General features: G+C 34.9%; 1 protein-coding gene across 2 annotated transcripts; it reads right to left on the reverse strand.

Moving 5' to 3' along the window:
* Positions 1 to 4,156: 4,156 nt before the first annotated feature.
* On the reverse strand, positions 4,157 to 20,398 carry LOC129281323 (PH and SEC7 domain-containing protein 3-like). Of its 2 annotated transcripts, XM_054917264.2 has the most exons (7): positions 20,313 to 20,398; positions 17,155 to 17,225; positions 13,983 to 14,134; positions 12,345 to 12,489; positions 11,785 to 11,928; positions 10,103 to 10,477; positions 4,157 to 5,515 (listed from the first exon to the last, which is right to left on the reverse strand). In XM_054917264.2, the coding sequence occupies exons 1-7, from the start codon at positions 20,347 to 20,349 to the stop codon at positions 5,510 to 5,512; spliced, it is 930 nt and encodes a 309-aa protein (XP_054773239.2). In that variant the 5' UTR covers positions 20,350 to 20,398; the 3' UTR covers positions 4,157 to 5,509. The 2 variants fall into 2 exon arrangements, with proteins under 2 accessions (XP_054773239.2, XP_054773238.2); XM_054917263.2 differs by lacking the exon at positions 4,157 to 5,515 and having other exon boundaries at positions 6,451 to 10,477.
* Between the last annotated feature and the right edge of the window lie 2,048 nt (positions 20,399 to 22,446).

Raw genomic sequence — 22,446 nt, forward strand, 5'->3', positions numbered from 1 at the left:
AAACATTTTGGAAGAATATAAATTTCATCTGAACCATATTGAATTGTCATTTCTGTTTTGTTTTCAGAATTTACACATTCTATACAGACATTCATATTAACTATCCTTCACGTTAAAATAATACAAAAAATATCTCTAAAATTCATCATCAACATTTACTGTACTTGACATTTCATTGCAAACAATATCAAATTAGGTTTTTTTCTATTTCTGACAGAGATATAAAAAGATAAATAAAACTAATCTGTTTAGTCCAGATACAGATTCAACACTTTCGTCATTGACACTATGAAAGTAATACATCTAAATATATATATATTGAATATTTTCAGCAAATCCTGACTATCCCACCTCAGCATAAGAAAATTGAGACCTTATAAATTAAAACAAAATAAGTAGTGAAAAATATGTTATCAGTGGCTAAGCATGAATTGATGGAATACAAAATTAAGTTTTAAAATCTTTATCTGGAATTTATTCATCTTCAAATTAATATATCAAAATCAAAATATGGCAGCAACATAATTTTTATCATAGTACAAGCACATGTCTGAAATAAAATAAAGGAAGCTAAAAATTTGTTTTAACAAAAAAAAATAATCTTTTTTAAATATTTAATTTTTAAATAGTACAGTATAAAGTAGTTTCAAAAATTATTTACCTAAAAGAATGTGACCTTTTATGACATTCGAATTAAAATCCATATTTATTCATCCTAACAGAAAAATAAAATAATGACCGCTTAAGGGTGCATATCCTTAACATTCCTTTCAACAATATTTTTATAATTATCATAAATTGCATTATTAAAAAAAGATTTAAAAAAACTTCTGGGGGCAGAAGGGGTAGGCAAAAGCTTATTTGAATATAAGTACATTTAGCTGACTGCACATTTCATGATCTGAATACATTCACAAATCAAATCAAGTTAAATTTAATTGAATCCAACCCCAATTAATGGTTGCAATAAAGTCTCTCATATATAGCATTGGATTAAAATTCAATTTTAATCCAATGCTTGTCAGCTTGTGGACCTTTGGAATTACAATTGTGCCTCTTCATTATAAAAAATATACTAAGATTATTCATAATCCAATTGAGAAGTGTGAAGTTCATTTATATAAATTTCACAATTTTCATTCATAAGAAAATATTGTTCAGCAGCATACTTATCTCCAATAAATTGCTTTAATTCTTTTCTACTTTTGACTGAGACAAATTAAAAATACATGTACCACCCCATTTCAGAACAGAACTTTGATTTTTGCGACCCTACATGCAGCATAGAAGAATGAGGCATTGAATGGCACATCACACTAAAAATTGGCTTCTGTTTGAGCCTTGTCTTCATCAAGATTGCCAATTTGATCACTGAACACAATAAATAATTGGCCCTGAAGCACATGTAATAAAACAACCCCTTTAATAATCATGCGTAGCTTTGTTTTGTAAGATAAAGCACATTCCATTGTTTTAATAATTTGTATACATGTTTGAAAAATATAAACTACTTTTACCATGTCAAAACGTTATATATACATTTTTTTTTATTTGAAAAGAAATAAATATTAGTGAGTCATTTTACATTCAGAGGTCTTGTGAAGTTCATATGCATTTTTTGATGTTGTTTGTTGTTGTTGTTGTTGTTGTTCATAGTTATCTTGACATGTATTTTAAACTGCAGGGCGCCTTTGTAAAGCAGTTTTAAGAACTGAACAGGCCTACCCTGCAGTATAAAATAAATAAAACAAAATAAATAAATAAATAATGTGTAACTTGTTTGTGCGATGTCCATTTTACCACTTGTTATAGAAAAGTTAGATATTGAGAAAGTTGTCTATATTTGCTTGCCCTCTCTTAAAAACTGATCCCCGTAGAAATTGATGTTTAAAAATCAACTTAAAATTTGCCAAGTATCAAAGTTTATGTAGCAAAGAAAAAACAGGTAAACGCGATTGTTATGATTTCATGATAATCATATTTTCATTCAACTATGCGCTTGCCCTCTCTGTAAGAGTTGTGATGAAAACAAGTCTGAAGCACAGAGACTATTCAGTCTCATCTACTATGTTATCTGATACAAAACTGGATAGTCTACAATATAAATCCACAACAATTCAGACCCTGTTAAACTTATCTCCATGTATTAAGTAGAACATATATCAAACTTGGATTTACAGTATGGCTTTTATTATGAATTGACAAAATACTTTATAAATATGATGAAATCACTATTCAAATATGAGGAAAAACGGTGCAACATTGTGACGGGGAATGACATAACTTTGGAATGGGGCAAATATCACATAATTTTAATATTAAAAACTTGGTATATAGAAAGAAAAATAGTAATAAAAAATTGAAATAAGACTGTTGATGGAAATCTGAGATTCTGCAAAAGAAAATGTTAAATTATAAAAAAAAAAAAAAAAACTAATGTGGGATTAATACAATAGCTCAATAGAAAACATGTTGTGGTATGGGAGATGCCATAAAATTATTTAAACAACAAAAATAAACAAAATGGAAAGTTTTAACAACAAACTAACCAAAATGGAACATGTGAGTAAATTGCCAATTGGTCTAATCCCATTGGTTGATACTCTCATCATTAAAACTAGGCTTAGCTCCAGACTAAACAAGAATTTTATTCCACACTCCGATGAAATGCCAGGTTTCAGCCCACTTCTTTGATATTCACTTTGGAAAGGCATTTATCTACCCTTGTTACTCTCCACCCTGGCGTAGTAGATGGATACCCGGTATTTGAGAAGAAATTCATTAAATGCTTATGGCAGCCCAGCTATATCCGGGGTAATAATGACATTATCATTTTACGCAGGGCCCGGAGGGAGAACAGTTTTTGGAAATGAAGTGGCTGCACTGGGTATACAATATCATTCTATTATCATTATAGCTATTATCATTCACTACAAATAAAATGAAGAAATAATCCATTGTATCCTTGTTTTATCCCATGCTTGTCCTTTCACAACAAAATGTTCATGTTTTAAAGAACTTTTCACCAATTAAAAATGATTTCTTCTCATGAACGAGGCAGCAAATGGCACTCCATAAAAATGTGGTTTACGTTAGCCTAGAATTATCTGAACCACTGCTATGAGAATACCGCTAATTGGCTTTAGTCACAGGAGGCGGTGCTGCACCAGCCCGAGTTTGCTCAATCTCGAGATTTTAGCCCGATCGGCCCTCTTTGCGATTAATTTCGAGCGAGGCATCGATGCATTGTGGTCTGACGCCGTGAATAAATAATCCCGAGTGCGTCTGCACCTGCAAATTAGCGTGATGATTCGTACAATAGCGTGTTATTTTGCAAATAATCCCAAGTTCACTTGAGATTGCAATCTCAAGATTAATCCTTAGAACTAGCGCGATAATTGCGTCTCCAGTTTAAACAATCTCGAGATTGTTCAGATCGGGATAATTTGCCGGATCAGAAATAGCGCGCTAATTTGAAAACTCGGGCTGGTACAGACGGCCCTAGTGGCTTGGAGCAATATTGAGATTTGACTAACTGGTATGAGCACAAGTCCAAATTAACCAGAATTATGCCACACCTTCCCGTACCACAACATTTCCCTACAGAGCTACTTCATAAGACGCTCGTGAAACCGGGAACCAACAGAATAACAACGGACCTGTTACACAAAACTACATGATTGATTGCACTGATTATGACGTGCAATCAATCACACTTATCAATTGTATGATTAATCATGATGGATTGTGTAATAAGGCAGAGGTGTGAGTATACACTGCAAACACTCTGGTGTTGATTTAACACAAGCCCGGAATCTATATATGTCCACACCAGAGAAGTGTTAAACAACACCAGTTTCGTTTTGGTCTTACACCAGATACATGTAGGTGTATATACAACACCAATTAGTATTAAAACAGCATCGGTTTGATTCCAAACTGGTGTTGTTTCAATACTTCTCCGGTGTGGACATATATACATGTAGATTCCGGGCTGGTGTTAAATCAACACCGGAGTTTTTGCAGTGTATTGAGGACTAAAAGTAACAAAGGTCAAGGGCCTGTAATTTGCACCCCAGTTTTAAACATAAAGTCCATCTTAAAAGTTAAAGTTTATGTCTATAAAAGCAGGAAAATATAAGAGAAACATCAATTAAATGAAAACAGATTTATGGCATAAATTTTGGAACATAGTCCATAATTTTTTATCAAAATGAGATGAGAAATTCTCTAGAATTAAAAATCATGAATTCAATGCATTTTTGCTCAATTCGTATAATCATATTAGAAATTAAAAAAAATTGTAGTTGTAATAAAATGAAACTCATAAAAAAATTGACAATCATGAAACACTTTTGTGAATAATGAAGATGGAGTGCTGAGGTAATGTAACTACTACATTGTTTACTCTGAAAAATAAAACCCAACATAACTAAACCTTGCCAGCCCTTCAAAAAGGAAAACCTGACACAATGTGCTTTTTTAAACACACGGTCACATATTCTGAGCTCTGATTTAACAAAAAACCATGGTCCACGTCTGGATTAAAATCATGGAAAGATAAAAGTGTATATATATATTGAATATTTTCAGCATATCTATCCCACCTTAGCATAAAAAAATTGAGACCCTAATTAATACAAGTGTTTAAACTGTATGCTTCTTGTGTTAACTACAAGGCCAATTTTCCATGAATGAATGGTAATGTATTGTCATTTCCAGATAATTTGTAAAGATTTGACAACCAATAGTGATTAAAAATATGATTATCTAGTTTAAAGATTTGCATCACGGTTGGCTTTCCATAGTTAAACCATTGATTAAGACTATGGTTTGAGCACACTGGAGTTCAAAATCTTGGCCCATAAGCACAAAAACAGAAAGTGTGGGATAAATATAAGATAATGAAATGATTAAGATTATACAGGTTGAAGATGATGAACAATTATAGATAATAAAATGAAACAAAGATCCAGGCCTTTTGCAGAAAGAGTTCAACCATTTAAACACAACTCAGAAAATCAAACACAAGTCCTACAAGAGCTTTTATGATTGGTCGAAAGCCAAGTTGAGATTGATTTTAGAAGCTGCGGCTGATTGTGTCTCTTTCAGAAAGGGGCCCTTTGAACTGCAAATAAATAAGTACCTAATTGCTCACATTTTAAGACAACTATAAAACTTTTAAAATCTACTGTTACTGTTTTTGTCAGGAAAGGTTTCAATTGACCGTAAATAAAATTATATATTTTTTGTGCGCTTTCTTGTTCAATGTGAGCAATTAGGTTTTAGTACAAATAAAACTATAAAATTGCATTATTAGAATGAGTTAGTCATGTAATATCACTGCATGCAAATATTAATAAAAACAAAAATTGGAATTCATACTTTGGCATGGGTTGCTACTTGGTTAAAAAAAAAATCTTTTATATTCAGCATTTTTTTTTCTCTCAAATAATTACTGAGATTTTCTTTAGTTATACTTAGCATTGCATCCAAAAGTGTATGAAGATCATACCTAAAAGAGGAATAAAAAAAAGATTGATAATAAAATTAGAATGATTCACTTTACAATACATTTTTTAAATAAACAAAAACATGGGAATCAGTGTGCTGAGTGCTGGTTTAATAGAAGGTAAGTGCTCTTAATCAGGTATATGAAAATAGAGGACAATTTCTTAAAGATAAATATCAGTTCTGGTAACGATCTCAAAATGAGTTAGAACAGAATCCAATTAAATGACCACCCAAGTGTTTGTACATGTATGAATAAATAAAAAAATATGTGCCAAATGTCTCTGGAAAAAAGTGCGTAATTGCTGAGAAATGAGCAAAATAAGCACGGAATTCCATAAAATGTCGGATATTTTTCCCCAACAATTTTAATACACTGTCCCACATATGCCTTTTTGTGTTAGTGATCATCAGAATTATCGGTTTTCAGCTAAGATTTCGTGATTTCACGAAAACGAGTTGATTTCAATGTACCAGAACTAGATCTATGATAATATGGTGGTAATTATCCTTGATTTTAAAGGCTTTCTCATGAAATAATTGCTTGCTGAAATTACTTTATTTTCCCTTAAAAGTTTCCTGCAGGAATCCGGCAAGCAATTTAAGGATTGCTAATCTCCATATTTCATCATACGCAAAATAATGGGGAGATGAAAACACCAATGTAAAAAAAAAAAGGACTGGCACCTTTATGGCGGGATTTCCTGTAATACACCTGTTAAGAGACTTTGTTCTAAAGTATGAAGCCCTATATAAACCAGAACATCATTTTTATTATCATTATCAAACACGGCACAAACCTTGTGTAAGGTGCCTATAAAATGAAGGTTCTTTTGGAAAAATCTGGACAATTCAATATGAGTTCCAAGATTGGATTTAAATAAATCCATTTTTCATTGAACTTTCATTTTAATCTATTGATTGACTTTTCTTTTTATTAACATGTAGGCAATTTCACCCCTAAAATGATATCCCATGAAAACAAATACATATGCTACATGTACGTAGTAACTGCATTAGCAGAAGCAAGTGCCAGTCTTTAATTAAAAGCTATATGACAAAAGGCTAATTACAGATTTGATATGATATGTATGGTAGTTGTGGCCATATTATTGCCATTAAATACTGATAAGCATTGGTTTGTATAATTCGGTGTTAATACCCTGTAAAAATGAATAGACTCGGTCACTTTAACATTCACAGAGCAAGTCAAAATAGGATTGAATTTTAAAACAAAGTTTTCAACAAAATATCTCATTTTTTTACATTACCATTATAGAAAGGGATTCTGTATGAATGGTATTTCTTTTTTTTTCTGGTCAAATTATTATTCACTATGTGAGTCAAAAATGGATTTTAAACCCAGTGTTGAATGCATTAATAAATATACTACTTTTATAAAAAAGGTGAACTCCATGAATGGGAAATGTTTAATGAAAGGACTTGTCAGACATTTTATCCGACAGTTACCATAGTGACAGCGCTTCTCAACCAATCAAAATCAGGGAAAGTTGCCAGATCGGTCAACTTGTCAGACAACTCATGTTATTGACATGCTCTTCTATTCGTCCAAGCATGAATATTCACCACAGAATTATGGTATAATATAAAAAACAATTTCGCAAAACGATGACAAATTATTTCTGTTGAAGAATAATTTTTGAATAAATGGACAGTTTATATGTGTCAACCTCTCTCTGACTCGCACTGACGATGGTATCGTTAGAATCAATAGCAGACATGCAGTATTGAAATAAGATCGGAAGAAGAATATTCTTTGAAGTTTTCGACATCCCCTGAGGAATAAATACTTGTCAGCCATGGCAATATAACCAATTACTCAGTGGAGCGTTGTGGCCCAGTGGATTAGCCTTTGGACTTTGAAACAGAGGGTCGTGGGTTCAAAACCCAGCCATGGCGTAATTTCCTTCAGCAAGGAATTCATCCACAGTGTGCTGCACTCGACCCAGGGGAGGTAATTGGGTACCGGCAGGAAGTAATTCCTCAAAACGCCGTGTGCACCTGAATAGGTAGCCTAACTTAGCCGAGTAATAATAATAGCAAAGCCCGCTGGAAGAACAGTTTTCGGAACTTGAAACTTGAAAGTGTCTACCCTGGGTAAATATACCGTTATTATCATTAATGTCAGAAACCTGTAGAAATATAGCTCGTATTATATAAATAAAAGTAAACTAGATCATTGTACTGAACTATTAGTCTTACAGGCAAACAAAGTGTTATATTAATAAAATCCCCAAATATCCCAAGTAACTTCTAATTCGTCACAATCTCATATATAAAAACTTAATTGCACAGACAAGGAAAGCTGAACAATTTTCCTTGTAAAAGATACTTTAAAATACCTTGTAAAAGATACATTACTATCTACACAAACATTGACTGTTGAATAAATACTATAAAACTCAATGTACTGCAGGCATACATGTATATTGCTAGATTATTGTAGTCGTGAATATACTTTTGAAAATTAATACAGAGAGACAACTATCAAACGTTTTGCAACATTTTCAATCAAAGTTACAATGTTCACAACTCATTTAGACTTGACAAGATAAAAGCTCGTATAAAAAACATTTTGAGTGAAATATACAGATATCAATTAAAATACTTGACAGTTTTATGTACAAAGTAGTATTTGGCATTTGTATTGCCATGTAAAAAAACAAAGCAAAGCATAATGATGGAATTTATTATATCAAAATACCAATAAACGCAGCTCATAACGAGATAATGTGCTCTTTCTATTGCACTGTAAATAGAGGTTTTAATAGTAAGCTTAATCCAATATTTTTCATGTTTATATCAACTACATGGATTAGAAACTGAGTGACCAATTTTCACTGCCCTAGTACCCCTTGGCTTGATTCAATTTTGTTTATCATTAAATCATGTTCGGTCTCGTCGAAAATAGACTTTGTATCAGAGTATGTAAGTGCTTGGTGAAACGTCATGGTTGTAATAGTTGGGACTCCCTTCTCTTAAAAGGCATGTCCACCTCAACAAAAAGTTGATTTCAATAAAAAAGAAAAAAAAAAGAAGCATAACACTGAAAATTTCATCAAAATTGGATGTAAAATAAGAAAATTATGACATTTTGAAGTTTTACTTAATTTCACAACACAGTTACTAGTATATGAACATCTTGGTCGGTATGCAAATGAGGGGACTGATGACATCACCCACTTGCTATTCTTTTCTATTTTTTATATGAAATATTCTAATTTTCTCGTCATTGGCATGTGAAAGGAGTTTAATTCATCCCTTAACATGTGGAATTACCATTTTTTTACATTTTATAGTTCAGTGAAGTTGGACCTTATAGTCAAATCTGTAAAAATTGATAATTTGAACAATAATAAACAAAAGAAATAGTGAGTGAGGGACATCATAGACTCTCTCATTTGCATGTCAGTGAGTTGTGCATATAAAATAAGCAAAACTTTAAAATATCATAACTTTCTTATTTTACATCGATTTCAATTAAATTTTCAGCGTTGCGCTTGTTTGATTTTTCTCTATTGATTCAATTCAAAATTTTTCTGGGGTGGACTTGACATTTAATAAGAGGGTCGTTGGCTCAAACCCTGCTCCGGGCATTAAAGTAATATGGGCATCAGCTTTCATGAGGAGTAGCTTATCATTGGCTGACCCCAGACTTTGTGAAAAGCATTGGAAATGCCTGTAACAGAGACATCTTTGGGGGAGAGCAAACTCGGTGTATCAGCGAGAAATTCTTCGGCCAAGCCTGCTTAGCCTCGGACAATGGTCAGGCCAGGGAATCGTGAGATGATGGCTTTAACTTAACCATAAGGCAAATTCCAGTGGTGTTACATAACGTCTACTGGTCATGAATCTTGTTCTACTCTGGGTTATGTATATTCAAATGGTGTAAAATTACCCATGAAAAAAACCCACAATAATCTGCATTTAATGTTTTTCAGCAAATATTTTTTTTTTTTTAGCAGACCGAGGAGGAATACCAATTATACTGTTATTTGATACTGTTAGTCTGCAATATGGCAAAGACAGTTCAGTCAATCCATAATACTTGAACCAATTATACTGTTATTGATACTGTTAGTAAAAATAATACTTAAACAGATGAATCCAAGTGAAGGCTCTTATTGATAAGAAACCATATTATGTAAAGACTTTAGGGGGTTGGAGGAAAATATTTGCAATCAATCGCAACTTTCCATTGCAATTTTACAATTCATAGATCAATTCAAACTCTGGCACACTCAATTTATACTCCTTGTTAGAATAAGCAAAGCAGCAGTTGAGTGCAAATTTGCAATTAATTGCAGGACTCAAGACTGATTTCGGAACCCAAAATAGACTTGCAATCGCTTGCATATTTCTTGCAATGCTCCATAAATCTAAGAGTGATATGAGATCCCTCTCCTGCAGTCATTATCAGAAGCAATACAATAATTATGTAGCAAAAAGGGATATTTCTCAATGCTGAACAGGAAGTAGGTTTATATCTCAAATGCAATCATTCAGTCATCTTTATACTATTATTAATTGCCATACGGTAGCTATAGCGATCCGAAAAGCTTCGGTGTACCTTGTTGGTGTTATCCCTGAGGAACGGTCGCGATTCTTCGGAAGGATCGGGATGGCTTCCCGCGTTGGAGTTGCTTCGACGCAGGTTCGACTTGGAGTTGGTCTCTGGGGACTTTTGCCCAACGGTGGCCTTCATTGACGACGACGATTTAGAGAGCGATGACGACGACGATGTGACCTTCGGCAGTTGGTTCGGAGCCGATGCGGACCGCGATAACGTGGAGGAATGAGAGGATGCGAACTTCGGAACGGGAGCGGGAGACGATCGCTTGGCGACTGATGATGATGACAACGGCGCGGGCGGGGCACATCGGACTGGCAAGGAGCTGAAAGGCTGGGAACGTAGCAGGTAGATGTATGTCTTGAATCTTGAAACCTGTAGGAGAATAAAAAAAATAAAAAAAGGTTAGCAGAATGGATGAGAGTTATCATTCATTTGGTTCTAGTTAAATGATGACACATATTATGATTTAAATTTCGACTTCAATACAATCCCAATGTGAGATGATACACCAAACAACGAGACAATGGTAAATCCCTCAACTGAGCATTTCCATGAGACTTCCATTTCCATGGCAACATTTTTTTTTAAAGCACCGCCCCATTTTCCTCCATTTTTACTTCAATTCATGATCTCCTCGAGTCATGGTAACTTGAGAGCATTCAAATTACCATATGAGAAAAGAGAGACAGATTCTTTCAGGTAAGTCCCACACACAAAGCGGGCCAGATCTTCACACTAATAGAATTGGTCAACTATTTTACAATCTTGAGGTCTTTACTTCCAGAATAAAAGGTAAATCAAACACAGATCACCAGGGGATTTCTGGGCCCCATCTTGCAAAGAGTTGCGATTGATCGGATCAATCAAAACTATGGACGGCCAGCAACATCAACATGCATTATTCATGTTTGTTCAAAATATGTTCTAACTATGATGTATATTCATGCATTTATTGTTTTCTTGAAAATTCACTGTGCTTCTCTTTGTTTACAAAGGACACTGTGCAAATTTCCTATAGAAAAAGTTATGACACTGATGGATTTCCATAGAGTTACGATTGATTGGATCAATCGTAACTCTGTGTAAGACGGGGCCCTGGCTTGGTGATAAAAGCTGATATATCCATTAGTTTGCAGGCTCAAAACACACAATAGCAGTCTTAATCTTTAGACTTAGAAGAGAGGCATCGGGATCACAGAACTCTATACGCTTAACACTAACATCACAAACAATATTAACACTGACGTCCACATCAACACTGACATCCACACACCAACACCAGATCACCCACATCACCAACACCAATTCCATCACAAATACCAATACTGATACCAAAACCAATACCAACACCAACACCAGATCGCTCACAACATCACCGACACCAGCAATGATACCAGCTTCAATAATGGAATGATTTGCCACTTAGACAGTGTCCATTACTAGCACTTTTTTTAAGAAAAGCATTAAAACCCCAACTTTATCATAGGTTCTATTGATTCTTTGGAAGCGCTTTGGGCTGAATGGGAAAGCGCAGTATAAATGATAAAAAATAATAATCATAACAATAATAATACCATAAACCAACATCGATTCCAACACCAATACTGACACTTAAGACTCATATCAACACCAACAGCAATGCTGACATCAACACCAAAGACACCATGGGATTTGCAAACCTCATATTCCAAATATTCATCCTTGGTCTTGAAATCCTTGATGATCTTCGTCTTGGTTTTCTTGTCGGGAGGATAGCTTCTGTGATCCTCTAAATCCCGTTCTAAAGCTTCAATCTTCTCGTCATGACTAGCTAGCTGTTGAGCCTTAAAAAAAAAGAGACAAATGTATACAAATTTGAATGTAATAATCACAGATCCAGAATATGAAAGCCTGTTGATATATAATGCCACATACCAAAAACAAGAGGCGCGATAGCTCAGTTGGTAGAGCGGGGGTTTCAAATTCCGGTGATCTGGGATCGATTCCTACTTGGTGCGCTAGTGCCCTTTGGTAAGGCATTAATCCTCATTACCAGGTCCCTGGGAGAGGACCTTAAGCCGACGGTCCTCTGGTTGTTTGCTTTATACAAGCATTCATGCTTTCTTAGCAATCTGGTAAAAAATCACCGCAATTTACCATTTACCATTCTGTACTAGCAGTTTTAGTGAACAAGTCAGTGTGAGTTGGCAATAGGGGCATGAGACAAAAACCACTCATTATTGTACAGGTTCTATCTTACTGGTTCAAGTTTTGAAGAAGCACTTGGTAATATGGGTCTCCTGAATGCCATCTGCGAGCCCACTGCTGCTGGAAGGGGCGGCGAGGAATGAACTGCCGCTGCTAGGTTTACTGCCTGCATCCAGGACTGCATATCTCGAACATCACTGGAATAAAATAAGAACAAGATAGAAATTCAGTTTCTGCTAAACAGTGGTCCAATAGTTACAAGAATAACTCCAATTTTAGCTAATCCCTCTATGGCTAATCTCATTTCCTCTAGACCCTGTAGGCGATGCTGCACCAGCCCGACTTTGCTCGATCTCAAGATTTTAGACCGATCAGCCCTCTTCGCGATTAATCTCGAGATTCAAGAGCGCAAGAAGAGCAATTCGTGCTCGAGCAAGGCATCAACGCATTGTGGTCTGACGCCGTGAATAAATAATCCCGAGTTGAATTGCGAATGCGTCTACATCTGCGAATTAGCGGGATAATTCGTAAATAGCGTGCTATTTTACAAATAATCCTAAGTTGACTTAGGATTGCAATCTCGTGATTAATCCAGCGAACTATCGCGATGATTGCGTCTCCATTACAAATAATCTTGAGATTGTTCAGATAGGGATAATTTGGTGAATCAGAAATAGCGCGATTATTTGAAAACTCGGGCTGCTGCAGACAACCCTGATTTGTCACATACATGTAACCCTATCAGGGAAAAGATTGCACAGGGGTTCAGGGCAATAACGCTCCTGAAATGCCCAAAGGAGCCCTAGAAACCCCCATTCCCTGCAATGTTAAAGCTTATCCAATGTTTGAGATTTAAGCAGTTTACCGTTAAAAAAAGCTGCTGAAAACAAAGAATTAATTATTTGCCTGAATCATATACATGTACATGCATGATCTTATTGCCAAAATGCCAATTCACCATGTTGTCCAATACCCATCTATACCGGGGTACTTTGATTTAGACAAACTGCTGGTAAAGAAATTTACACATTTTTGTACTAAGTTGGAAAGATCACAAGAAATTAATTTTGATGAGTTCTGTATGTTATGGCTACTATGAATAGACACAATACTGAAGTTAATTTTTTGAAAGACTTTCTCACAAACTCGTAACAACAAAACCCAAAAATCACTGCCAAATTGATCAGTCAGTCAGTCAATCATCCATGTTTTAAATCCGGTTTATTGTTCAAATAAATATTATAGTATATTATATTAAATAAATATTAAAAATTATATTAAATAAATATTACATGTATTTGGCGCCCATATGGCCGCTCAGCTATGGCCGGGGTAATAATATGATACCACGTATCAAAGAGCAGTTGAGTATATGCATAGTAACAGCGCTATATAAATGGACATATCATTATCATTATCATTATTATTATTACTATTATCATCATTATTCTCATTATTATTATCATCATTATTATTATTACTTTTATTATCATTATTATTATTATTATTATCAATATTATTATTATTATTATCATTTTTATTATTATTTTTATTTTTATAATAGTATTAATAAAATGAAATGTATTTCCATAATTTGACACTAAGATGCACCATCCTTTCAGCAAAAAAAAGGGCAAAAAATACCCCCCCCCCCCCTCCCCGATAAAAACTGTGTGACATACAAACTTACAGACACTGTATAAGGTATTCACTCCAGTTGGCCAGCCGCAGAGAGAAGACGTTCGGTTTCTTATCATACTGACCAGACCGGCTGGCTAATGCATGATGGATCCGCATGACATCCTTGGGGTTGTTGAAAGCCATGTCCTTTGCAACCTCGGACTAAAAAGACAACAGAGAGATTTATGTGAAATTGATCGAGTCTTCTCGTTTCTGCATATTTCATCAAACAGTAAATGCATTGCCTTCGTAATGTTGAACATATGGTGAATTGGAGCTTGGTGGGCATTGCATCACAATAACTTGGCAAGATATAAACAACTACCTGGGGATTCGATTTACATGCATCATTGGTATACAGATGGGGAGACGCCCCCCCCCCCAGAAGAGAGGATCTAAAGCTGTCAGTCCTCTGGTTACAAACACTTTTATGGGGGGGGCATACAGTGTACAGGTAAAACTAACCAATTTATCTATCAAATGAAATATGACACACCTGACAAATAGTTGTCTTGCAACAGACTATAAATTTTCACGTAAAAAAGCCCCACACTTCATTAAAAGCATACCCTGGAAAATAACCTAGCTTGCTCTCTCTTCTCTCTCTCTCTCTCTCTCTCTCTCTCCCCCCCCCCCTCTTTTTCTGTCTTCCCACCCAATAATATTGAATTACTCTAAATTTGTTTCCATCCCTCAGTCTCAATAAATGTCTGCATCTTCTATAAAAAGATTTTGACTCCACATCTAGAAATAGTTCTACATGCCATTCCAACTGCTCTTCTATCAAATTAAAAATTCACATCTGTACAGGTGAGCACATCATTATGAAGGCAAGTTCGGGTTCTGAAATATATTGAATGTTTCAACTCAGTTGGAGAGGTTGTGTTCATTTTTTTTTTTTTTGCCCAGAAACACAATATATGGTCACAATATAAAATAATGTATGAATAGTTGATTGAGTCAACTGAAGTCAGGATATAACATTTAATAAATGGTTTAAAAGTATTCAAGGGTGTGCTCAATTTTTTTGCTACAAACACAAACCAGGAACATGATATAAATCGATGTAAGATGTATGAACAACTGATTTAGCTTTCAATCCAATCTAGACGTAGGTCCATATTCTGAAGTCGGGTTTAACTTAAACCCTGGTTTAAAGTTGTGGTTTATCTATGGAGAGCCAATTGGGGTACAATTCCCTAACAATAAATTAGTAACTCATATGACACCCAAATTGTCTGGGAATGATAACTGAAGTATTTTGAAGTATTTTTCTTCATAACGAAAGCAAAAGGAAACAGAATAGTAAACATAAGAAATATACAATATAAACAATAATTTTTGGCTCCCCATAATTTTAGCACAGAGTTAGACCATGGTCTAAGTTAAACCTGACTTCAGAATACAGGCCATAGTGTATAATGCATGCTTCAATACAGTTCTAGGGGTGTGTTCATATTTTTAAAACAATAGGAGCATGATATATAACAATGCATGAACAGCTGATTTAAAAACTGAACCAAATCAGGGCATAACATGTAAATGAATGGTTCAAACCAATTCTAGTGGGTGTTCATATTTTAATTCAGAAATGTAAATTAGGATCACGATAGAAAAAAATGTATGAAAAGATAAATTGGCAGTCAAGCCAAGTCAAGGACATAATATTGAGGAATTGTTCAACACAATTCGAGGGGTGTGTTCATGTATTCATTCAGAAACACAAATCAGGATAATTTTATTTTAAAATGTATGAACAGATGAACTGGTTACAACTGATTGATCGACAGGACAGTAGGGTTGCATTCATACAATTTAATTTTGATCAGAAACAAACGAGAATCATAATATAAAATATAATTAAAGTTATTTTAATATATTCTCACTAAATGCTTACTGCTACTACTACTACTACTTCTACTAGTACTACAACAACTACTACATGTATATGTACTGTACCACTTCTACCACCACCAACACACATGTATCATCAATACCACTATAGAAGCCATTATATTCCGCACACTAACAATCTTGCTATAGGATTGGTCAGAAGTCGGTCACGTGATAAAGGGTAGTTTCCCCATCAATCATCACTCGCAGTGATGGACCTTTTTTGTTTCGCAAATCTTTTTCAGCCCATATGGTCATACCTCCTTTTAGTTTGAGTACGCCCAAAATGAAGAGGTCATTGCCACTTGATTTTTTGGTCCATCTTTCTCCATCACCTGCAGTGACGATTGCGCAAGATCTAGATGGGCACGTGCAGTGTAAATACGCGCTAGCTGTAAAACAAAATAAAAGTGCATTGCCCTTCGATTGTTTTGCTGTGACAATAAAATTCCTTTGTGAGGTCACAATAATTCTTGCTGGAGCAAGATCTCGGATGCTTGCGCACAGTTTGCATGCATGTATGCGCTAGCAATAAAACAAGCATAATCGTCTCTATGGATTTTTTTTTTTCAAAGGAAACCTTGATTTAAAAAAAAAATCAGAATTCTTCTTATGGAGATGTACTGCTCTTGGTTTCTTTGTTTATAGTGGTTCTCAATGCGGAATATAAAGCATATTATCACCTCTTGATTTCAGGCGACGAGGCAAACTATCACTTCCTCGGCAAGTTGAATGGCTACACCCAGCTTGCCTCGTTTGCCCATCACCTTCACTAGGTGGTTTCAGACCGCCTCGAAGTTTGTCGGTTCCAGGTAATTTCTGATCGGGAAATTTACCCCGATCAGAAAATACCAGGTAAAATTGGCAATGTGAAAGCGAATTACGCGTAACCTCCCCGAAAGAAAATACCCACTAAATAGTAGGTACTTGTCAAAATTACGAGAACTTTTGTGGGGATTTTTCCAAGGTCGCAGCTATTTTGGCAATGTGAAAGCAATTTACGGGAATTTTTAGCCCAGTGTGTAGTTGGGCACGGGCACCTCGGGTGGCTGCTGAGCTAGTGATTTTGAATCTCGCGCCTAGCTTGCTTATCATACCATAATGCGCATGCTCGTAACTTCAGGAACTTATCCCGAAGGGTATGATTCGGGGCGGTGTGAATGCAGGAACAATTAATGGGTATTTTTTCGCCTAAAATGTTCTCGTAATTTAACGGGGATTCATGTGATCGAGGCGGTTTGAAACCAGCTACTAACTGTGATTATTTGCTTACTATCTGTTTTTCTCACCTTGTGTAGATAGATACAAAGACCTTTCACTGTCCCAAAATACATCTTCCATCCTCGTTTTCCTTTGGGAGCTGATGTTAAAGAAGAAGAGCAAAAACCATGGCATTTATCATATTTCAAATGTCAACAGATGAGCGGGAAAACAAACAGGAAGAGGGATTCACATGGAAGGTTGAAATCTTTCCTTTTTTAAAGTCACCAATCGTACTGTCATTTTATGATAAAGCATTTTAATGTGGCTTCATTTGTGACCTACAAATGAGCAGTGGGAAATCATTTTTAGATAAGAACTATAAGAACAACAGTATCAAAATAGATTACATCACATTAAATCTGGCCAAAAAAAATGATAGCACACCTACTTATACAGAAAATGTTCGGAATCATATTTTGGCATTTGATGTACATGCAAACAATTAATAATGAAACAATGCTGGATTTTTTTCTTCAGTCACTCTTTGATGGTGAATTTTTTATTGAACAATTTTTTTCTGTCTCAACAAGGGGAATGATATAATGGCTGAATCAAGCCATAACAAACGAACAGCCAAGTAAAAAGAAAGTCACACCATTCTAAGCATTAGCACGAAGAAAAAGACTCACGGATGGGTGTTTTAAAAAGCTGTTCGTAAGTTAAGAGCGATTTTAAGACTGACTGATGAACCTTTCTTACACGGCATACATGCTATTAATGGATCCCTAATGAACATTTAATGGTGAATATCATTTACCACAAGAAAGGATCACCGACTGGTGAACCTTCCTTACGTACGCTAAAAGGATCACCATGAACATTTAGTGGTGAATATCATTTACCACAAGAAAGGATCACCAGTCGTTCTTAAAGTTACTCTCAACTTCCGCACAGCTTTATGAAACAGCCCCCAAAAGTGGTATATTTGGCACTGCGTGGAGATTTGATTTGGTAGTTGATTGAGAACAGACCTCTGTTTGAATGACTAAATGAGGCCTCATTCAGAATTATTTAATTTGGAAAGTAGTCAGTTCAGTTCTTATAATGTTCTGTTGTTTTTTATATTACTTTTTACATTTTTTTGCAGGGTTTCCAGAAACAACATCTACTTCTTAGCTAGAAAATTCACACCACATGATTGACTTTTTTCCTTATAAGTATCGATAATGTTCATATACAAAGAGCTCTTTCATCAAGCTAACTATAACAATGATTTTTTTTTTTTTTTGGAATCTGAAACCTTATTATGACGCATAATCTTAAAAAAAATCATCTTAAAGGAGAATGAAACCTTTAGAACAAGATAGCTTGTGTGAAAACAGAAAAATCAAAGAAACATATCAACAAAAGTTTGAGAAAAATCGGACAAATAATGAGAATGTTATGAGCATTTGAATATTGCGATCACTAACGCTATGGAGATCCTCACATGGGCAATGCGACAAAGATGTGTGATGTCACTTGTGAACAACTCCCCCCATTACTTTAGTATATATTTCACTTAAATTGCATCTTTTATCACATCTATCAGTAGATCATGTGTTCTTTCTATAGGAGAGCATGTAATACAGATTTTTAAAGAATACATTATGGATAGAGAGTTTGCATCACCATTTATAAGAAAGAGCAAAAAGAGACATTTTGGGGGTATTTTATAGTCCATCAAAGGGAAAGTTGTTCACATGTGACATCACACATCCTTGTCGCATTGCCAATAGGAGGATCTCCATAGCATTAGTGATTGCAATATTTAAATGCTCATAACTTTCTCATGGTTTGTCCGATTTTTCTCAAACTTTCGTTGATCTGTTTCGACACAAGCCTACTTATTCAAAAGGTTTCATTCCCCTTTAAATTATTCAACAAGCTAGGGGCCTCCTAAATAAGAATTGTGATATTCACATTCAAATACACTCAAATTGTGATTGGTCTCAATTTGTGTAGATAAGACATACATGTAGGAATATTACATGAATCCAAATTTGAGTTCGATTTTAATCTTTTGCAACTTTTAGTAAGACGGGGCCAATGAAACCTAAACTTGTGACTGATCTAAATATAGTTAAAGGGATGGTCCGGGCTGAAAATATTTATATCTCAATACATAGAGTAGAATTCACTGAGCAAAATGCTGAAAATTGCAACAAAATCGGATAACAAACAATAAAGTTATTGCAGTTTAAAGTTTAGCAATATTTTGTGAAAACAGTCGTCATGAATATTCATTAGGTGGGCTGATGATGTCACATCCCCACTTTCCATTTTCTTATGTTATTACATAAAATCATAATTTTTCATTATTTCATACTTGTGTGAATAATGTGTTTCCCTTATAATGAAATAAGTTGCAGCAATAAATATCTAATGCACTAAATCAGTTGTCAATCCAATTTTTCTAGTTCTTCGAGGAAAAAATTTGAATAAACCTAATTTCATATAATAAAATACAAAAGAACAAGTGGGGATGTGACATCATCAGCCCACCTAATGAATATTCATGACGACTGTTTTCACAAAATATTGCTAAACTTTAAAATTCAATAACTTTGTTATTTGTTATCCAATTTCGATGAAATTTTCGGCATTTTGCTCAGTGAATTCTACTCTATTTATTAAGCTATAAATACTTTCAGCCCAGACCATCCCTTTAAGAGATAGGAATCAGATTGAACCCAATAATATATCACAACTCTTTGTAAGACAGGGCCTCAAACAAACTCAACTTGTAATTGATCTAAATTTGTGTTGATATCTATAAACGATAGGAATATTAGATTGATCCCAAATTGAGCTCGAGATTAATCTTATCTATCATCGCAACTCTTCGTAAGACAGGGCCCAATCAAACTGAACATCTGATCTGAATTTGTGTAGTAAGATATAGGAATATCCGATTAATCGAGAATTTAGAATTCGAGAACAATCTTATCCAATCTCTCTGTAAGACGGGGCCCAAGGGACCGTTCCATGAAAGTCGTCAGCACTGACAAGTTTTATTCCTCTGACAGTTACCATAGTAACAGTAAGAGACCCGAGCTTTCAGCCAATCAAAACTAAAGATTTCACTGGAATTGTCGGCGCTGACAATTTAGTCAATGCTTACAACTTTCATGAAACACCTCCCCCACCCCCACCCCTGGGTATGCCTGCAACATGTTCTAAAAATGATGATTAAAGTACTCACTCTTTCTGCCCTCAGCATCTGTCACTAATTTCCTCATGACATATGTTTGGATGTACACTGGAGCATTGGGATCGTCATCGATCTGAAATAATATTCAAGAATTAATCATAGAAAATGTCAGTTTCGGTAACGATCTCAAAGTGATTTCAAACAGAGTCCAGTATAAATGACCACTAAAAGGTTTGTATACATGTATGACCAGAAATATGTGGCAAATAATTCTAGTTTAAAAAATGGTGTCTGTGCTGAAGAAATTAGCAAAATAAGCAAGACATTCCAGCCATGTGTCAGATATTTTTTTCAAGCAATAATAGTACACTGCCCCATATGAGCAAACATATACATACATTTGAGTTGGCAATCATCAGTGTAATCTATTCTTAACATAAATTTTAAGACTTCATTCTTGAATTCGAAAAAAAATATAGAAGTAGACAAACGAAGATGAAAAATTGTAAATATGTTCTTTTCACCAAACAAACACTTTGTGCAAGCAGTAAAAATTGGATAGAAAAAAGTGTTTTATTTGTATTAAGAATCTGCCATTTAATAGCAAAAGTACTTGTCATACATTGGCACATATATCTTGTGATGTCAAAATATCAAAATACAGGAACTTCTGCAAGTTTCTGTTTCAATTTCTGTATTTTGCCTTTAAATTTGGCAGACATGCAGCACATACATTTCATATTGGACACATCCAAGCCCTTCCAATTGACATTTAAATGATTGCTCCTCTATTGCAAGCTTTCTAAAAGCATTAAGATCTGCCCATGAGCAATATACATGAATTCTCTGTCTTCAAATCAGCATAAAACACAGAAGGCATTCACAACCTGAGCATATACATGTAATATGAATGTGATGACATTTAAAGGAAGTTCATAGATCTATTATTTGGCTTTTTTTTTTAAAGTACATGAACATGAAATTGATTTAAATTCTCAAGTACGCCAACATCATGTACAGAAAAAATTTGGGGTGGGTCCAAGAGGCCGATTATTTTCCCCCAAGGCCGAGGCTCTGCAAGACCAAGGTCCACAAGGCCGAGGGTCCATGAGACCGTGATTCCATGAGGCCAGTTATTTTCCCACGAGGCTGAGGGTGCACAAATATAGCGTTTTTCCTTTCATAAAGATGTTTGTCTAGGTCAATGGAAAAGTTTAGCATATTCTCCAATGAAAACTGAAACATAATGTTATAAGTTGCGGATGATAACAGACATTAATTTGGTGAAGCTTTGGTAAATCGGGACATGATTTATACTTGAGTATCATATCACTTACCCATCATTCAAAACTGTGGCTGTTGAATCCCTATTCAGCCGTTAATCATGTTCTTTGTGAAAATTTGAACCTTTAGTTTTAAACATTTTCTAAATTCTTTATTTCTTTTTTTATTTCTTGTTTGTTTTTTCTTTATAAAAAAGGCTTTTTTATCAATTCAGATTCCATTGACTAGAAATGAAAAGAAAGCTACAGACAAAGATCAAATTCGGAAATCTTCTTTGGCCCATGACATGAGAATCTTCAGTGTTCCCACAGAAATTTTAAAAACAGAATTCCATGACTTTCCATGACTAAATTGCTGCTTTCCATGACTTCCCGTGACATCCCGGGAGTTGGGATGTCACAAAACTGGGAAAAATGGAAATCATGAACACCAATTATAATAGCAGAGTATGATCACAGAGTATGAGAGTTGCGAGACACGACAAGCTGCCATAGCCAAGAGGTAAATGCAATTCCATGACTTTCAATGACCACAATTTTTCCTGGATTTTCCATGACTGTGGGAATCCTGATCTTGTATAAGACAGTCTACAAAGAAGAATAGGCTACTTCACAGTCTTACATCAATGTATAGAAAAAATCCTGATTAAAGGAAATAGGATTTGAGAAAAATCGGCTTCATGGACCCTCGACCTAGTGGACCCTTGGCACTGTGAACCCTCAGCATCGTGGGAAGACCCCCAAAATTCTTCTCAATTTTCAGTATACCCACACTCCTATTCATAGCTACATGTATACATGTGGCCTTCTTCGTTTATCAATTCTTTGTATACCAGTTGGAATTACTATTGTATAATACAATTAGTTGCTGCTATGGTAGTGAAATCTTATTGACACATGTA

Source organism: Lytechinus pictus, chromosome 18 (assembly GCF_037042905.1).
Source record: "Lytechinus pictus isolate F3 Inbred chromosome 18, Lp3.0, whole genome shotgun sequence".
Classification (NCBI taxonomy): Eukaryota; Metazoa; Echinodermata; class Echinoidea; order Temnopleuroida; family Toxopneustidae; genus Lytechinus; species Lytechinus pictus.

Coding starts and splice junctions, on each gene's coding strand:
- LOC129281323 (XM_054917263.2), bottom strand. CDS start 20,349: ATGAGGAAATTAGTGACAGATGCTGAGGGCAGAAAGA. Junction 12,490..13,982: donor GAATACCTTATACAGTGTCT/GTAAGTTTGTAT, acceptor ATTTTATTCCAG/TGATGTTCGAGATATGCAGT. Junction 10,478..11,784: donor ATGAATATTTGGAATATGAG/GTTTGCAAATCC, acceptor ATTCTCCTACAG/GTTTCAAGATTCAAGACATA.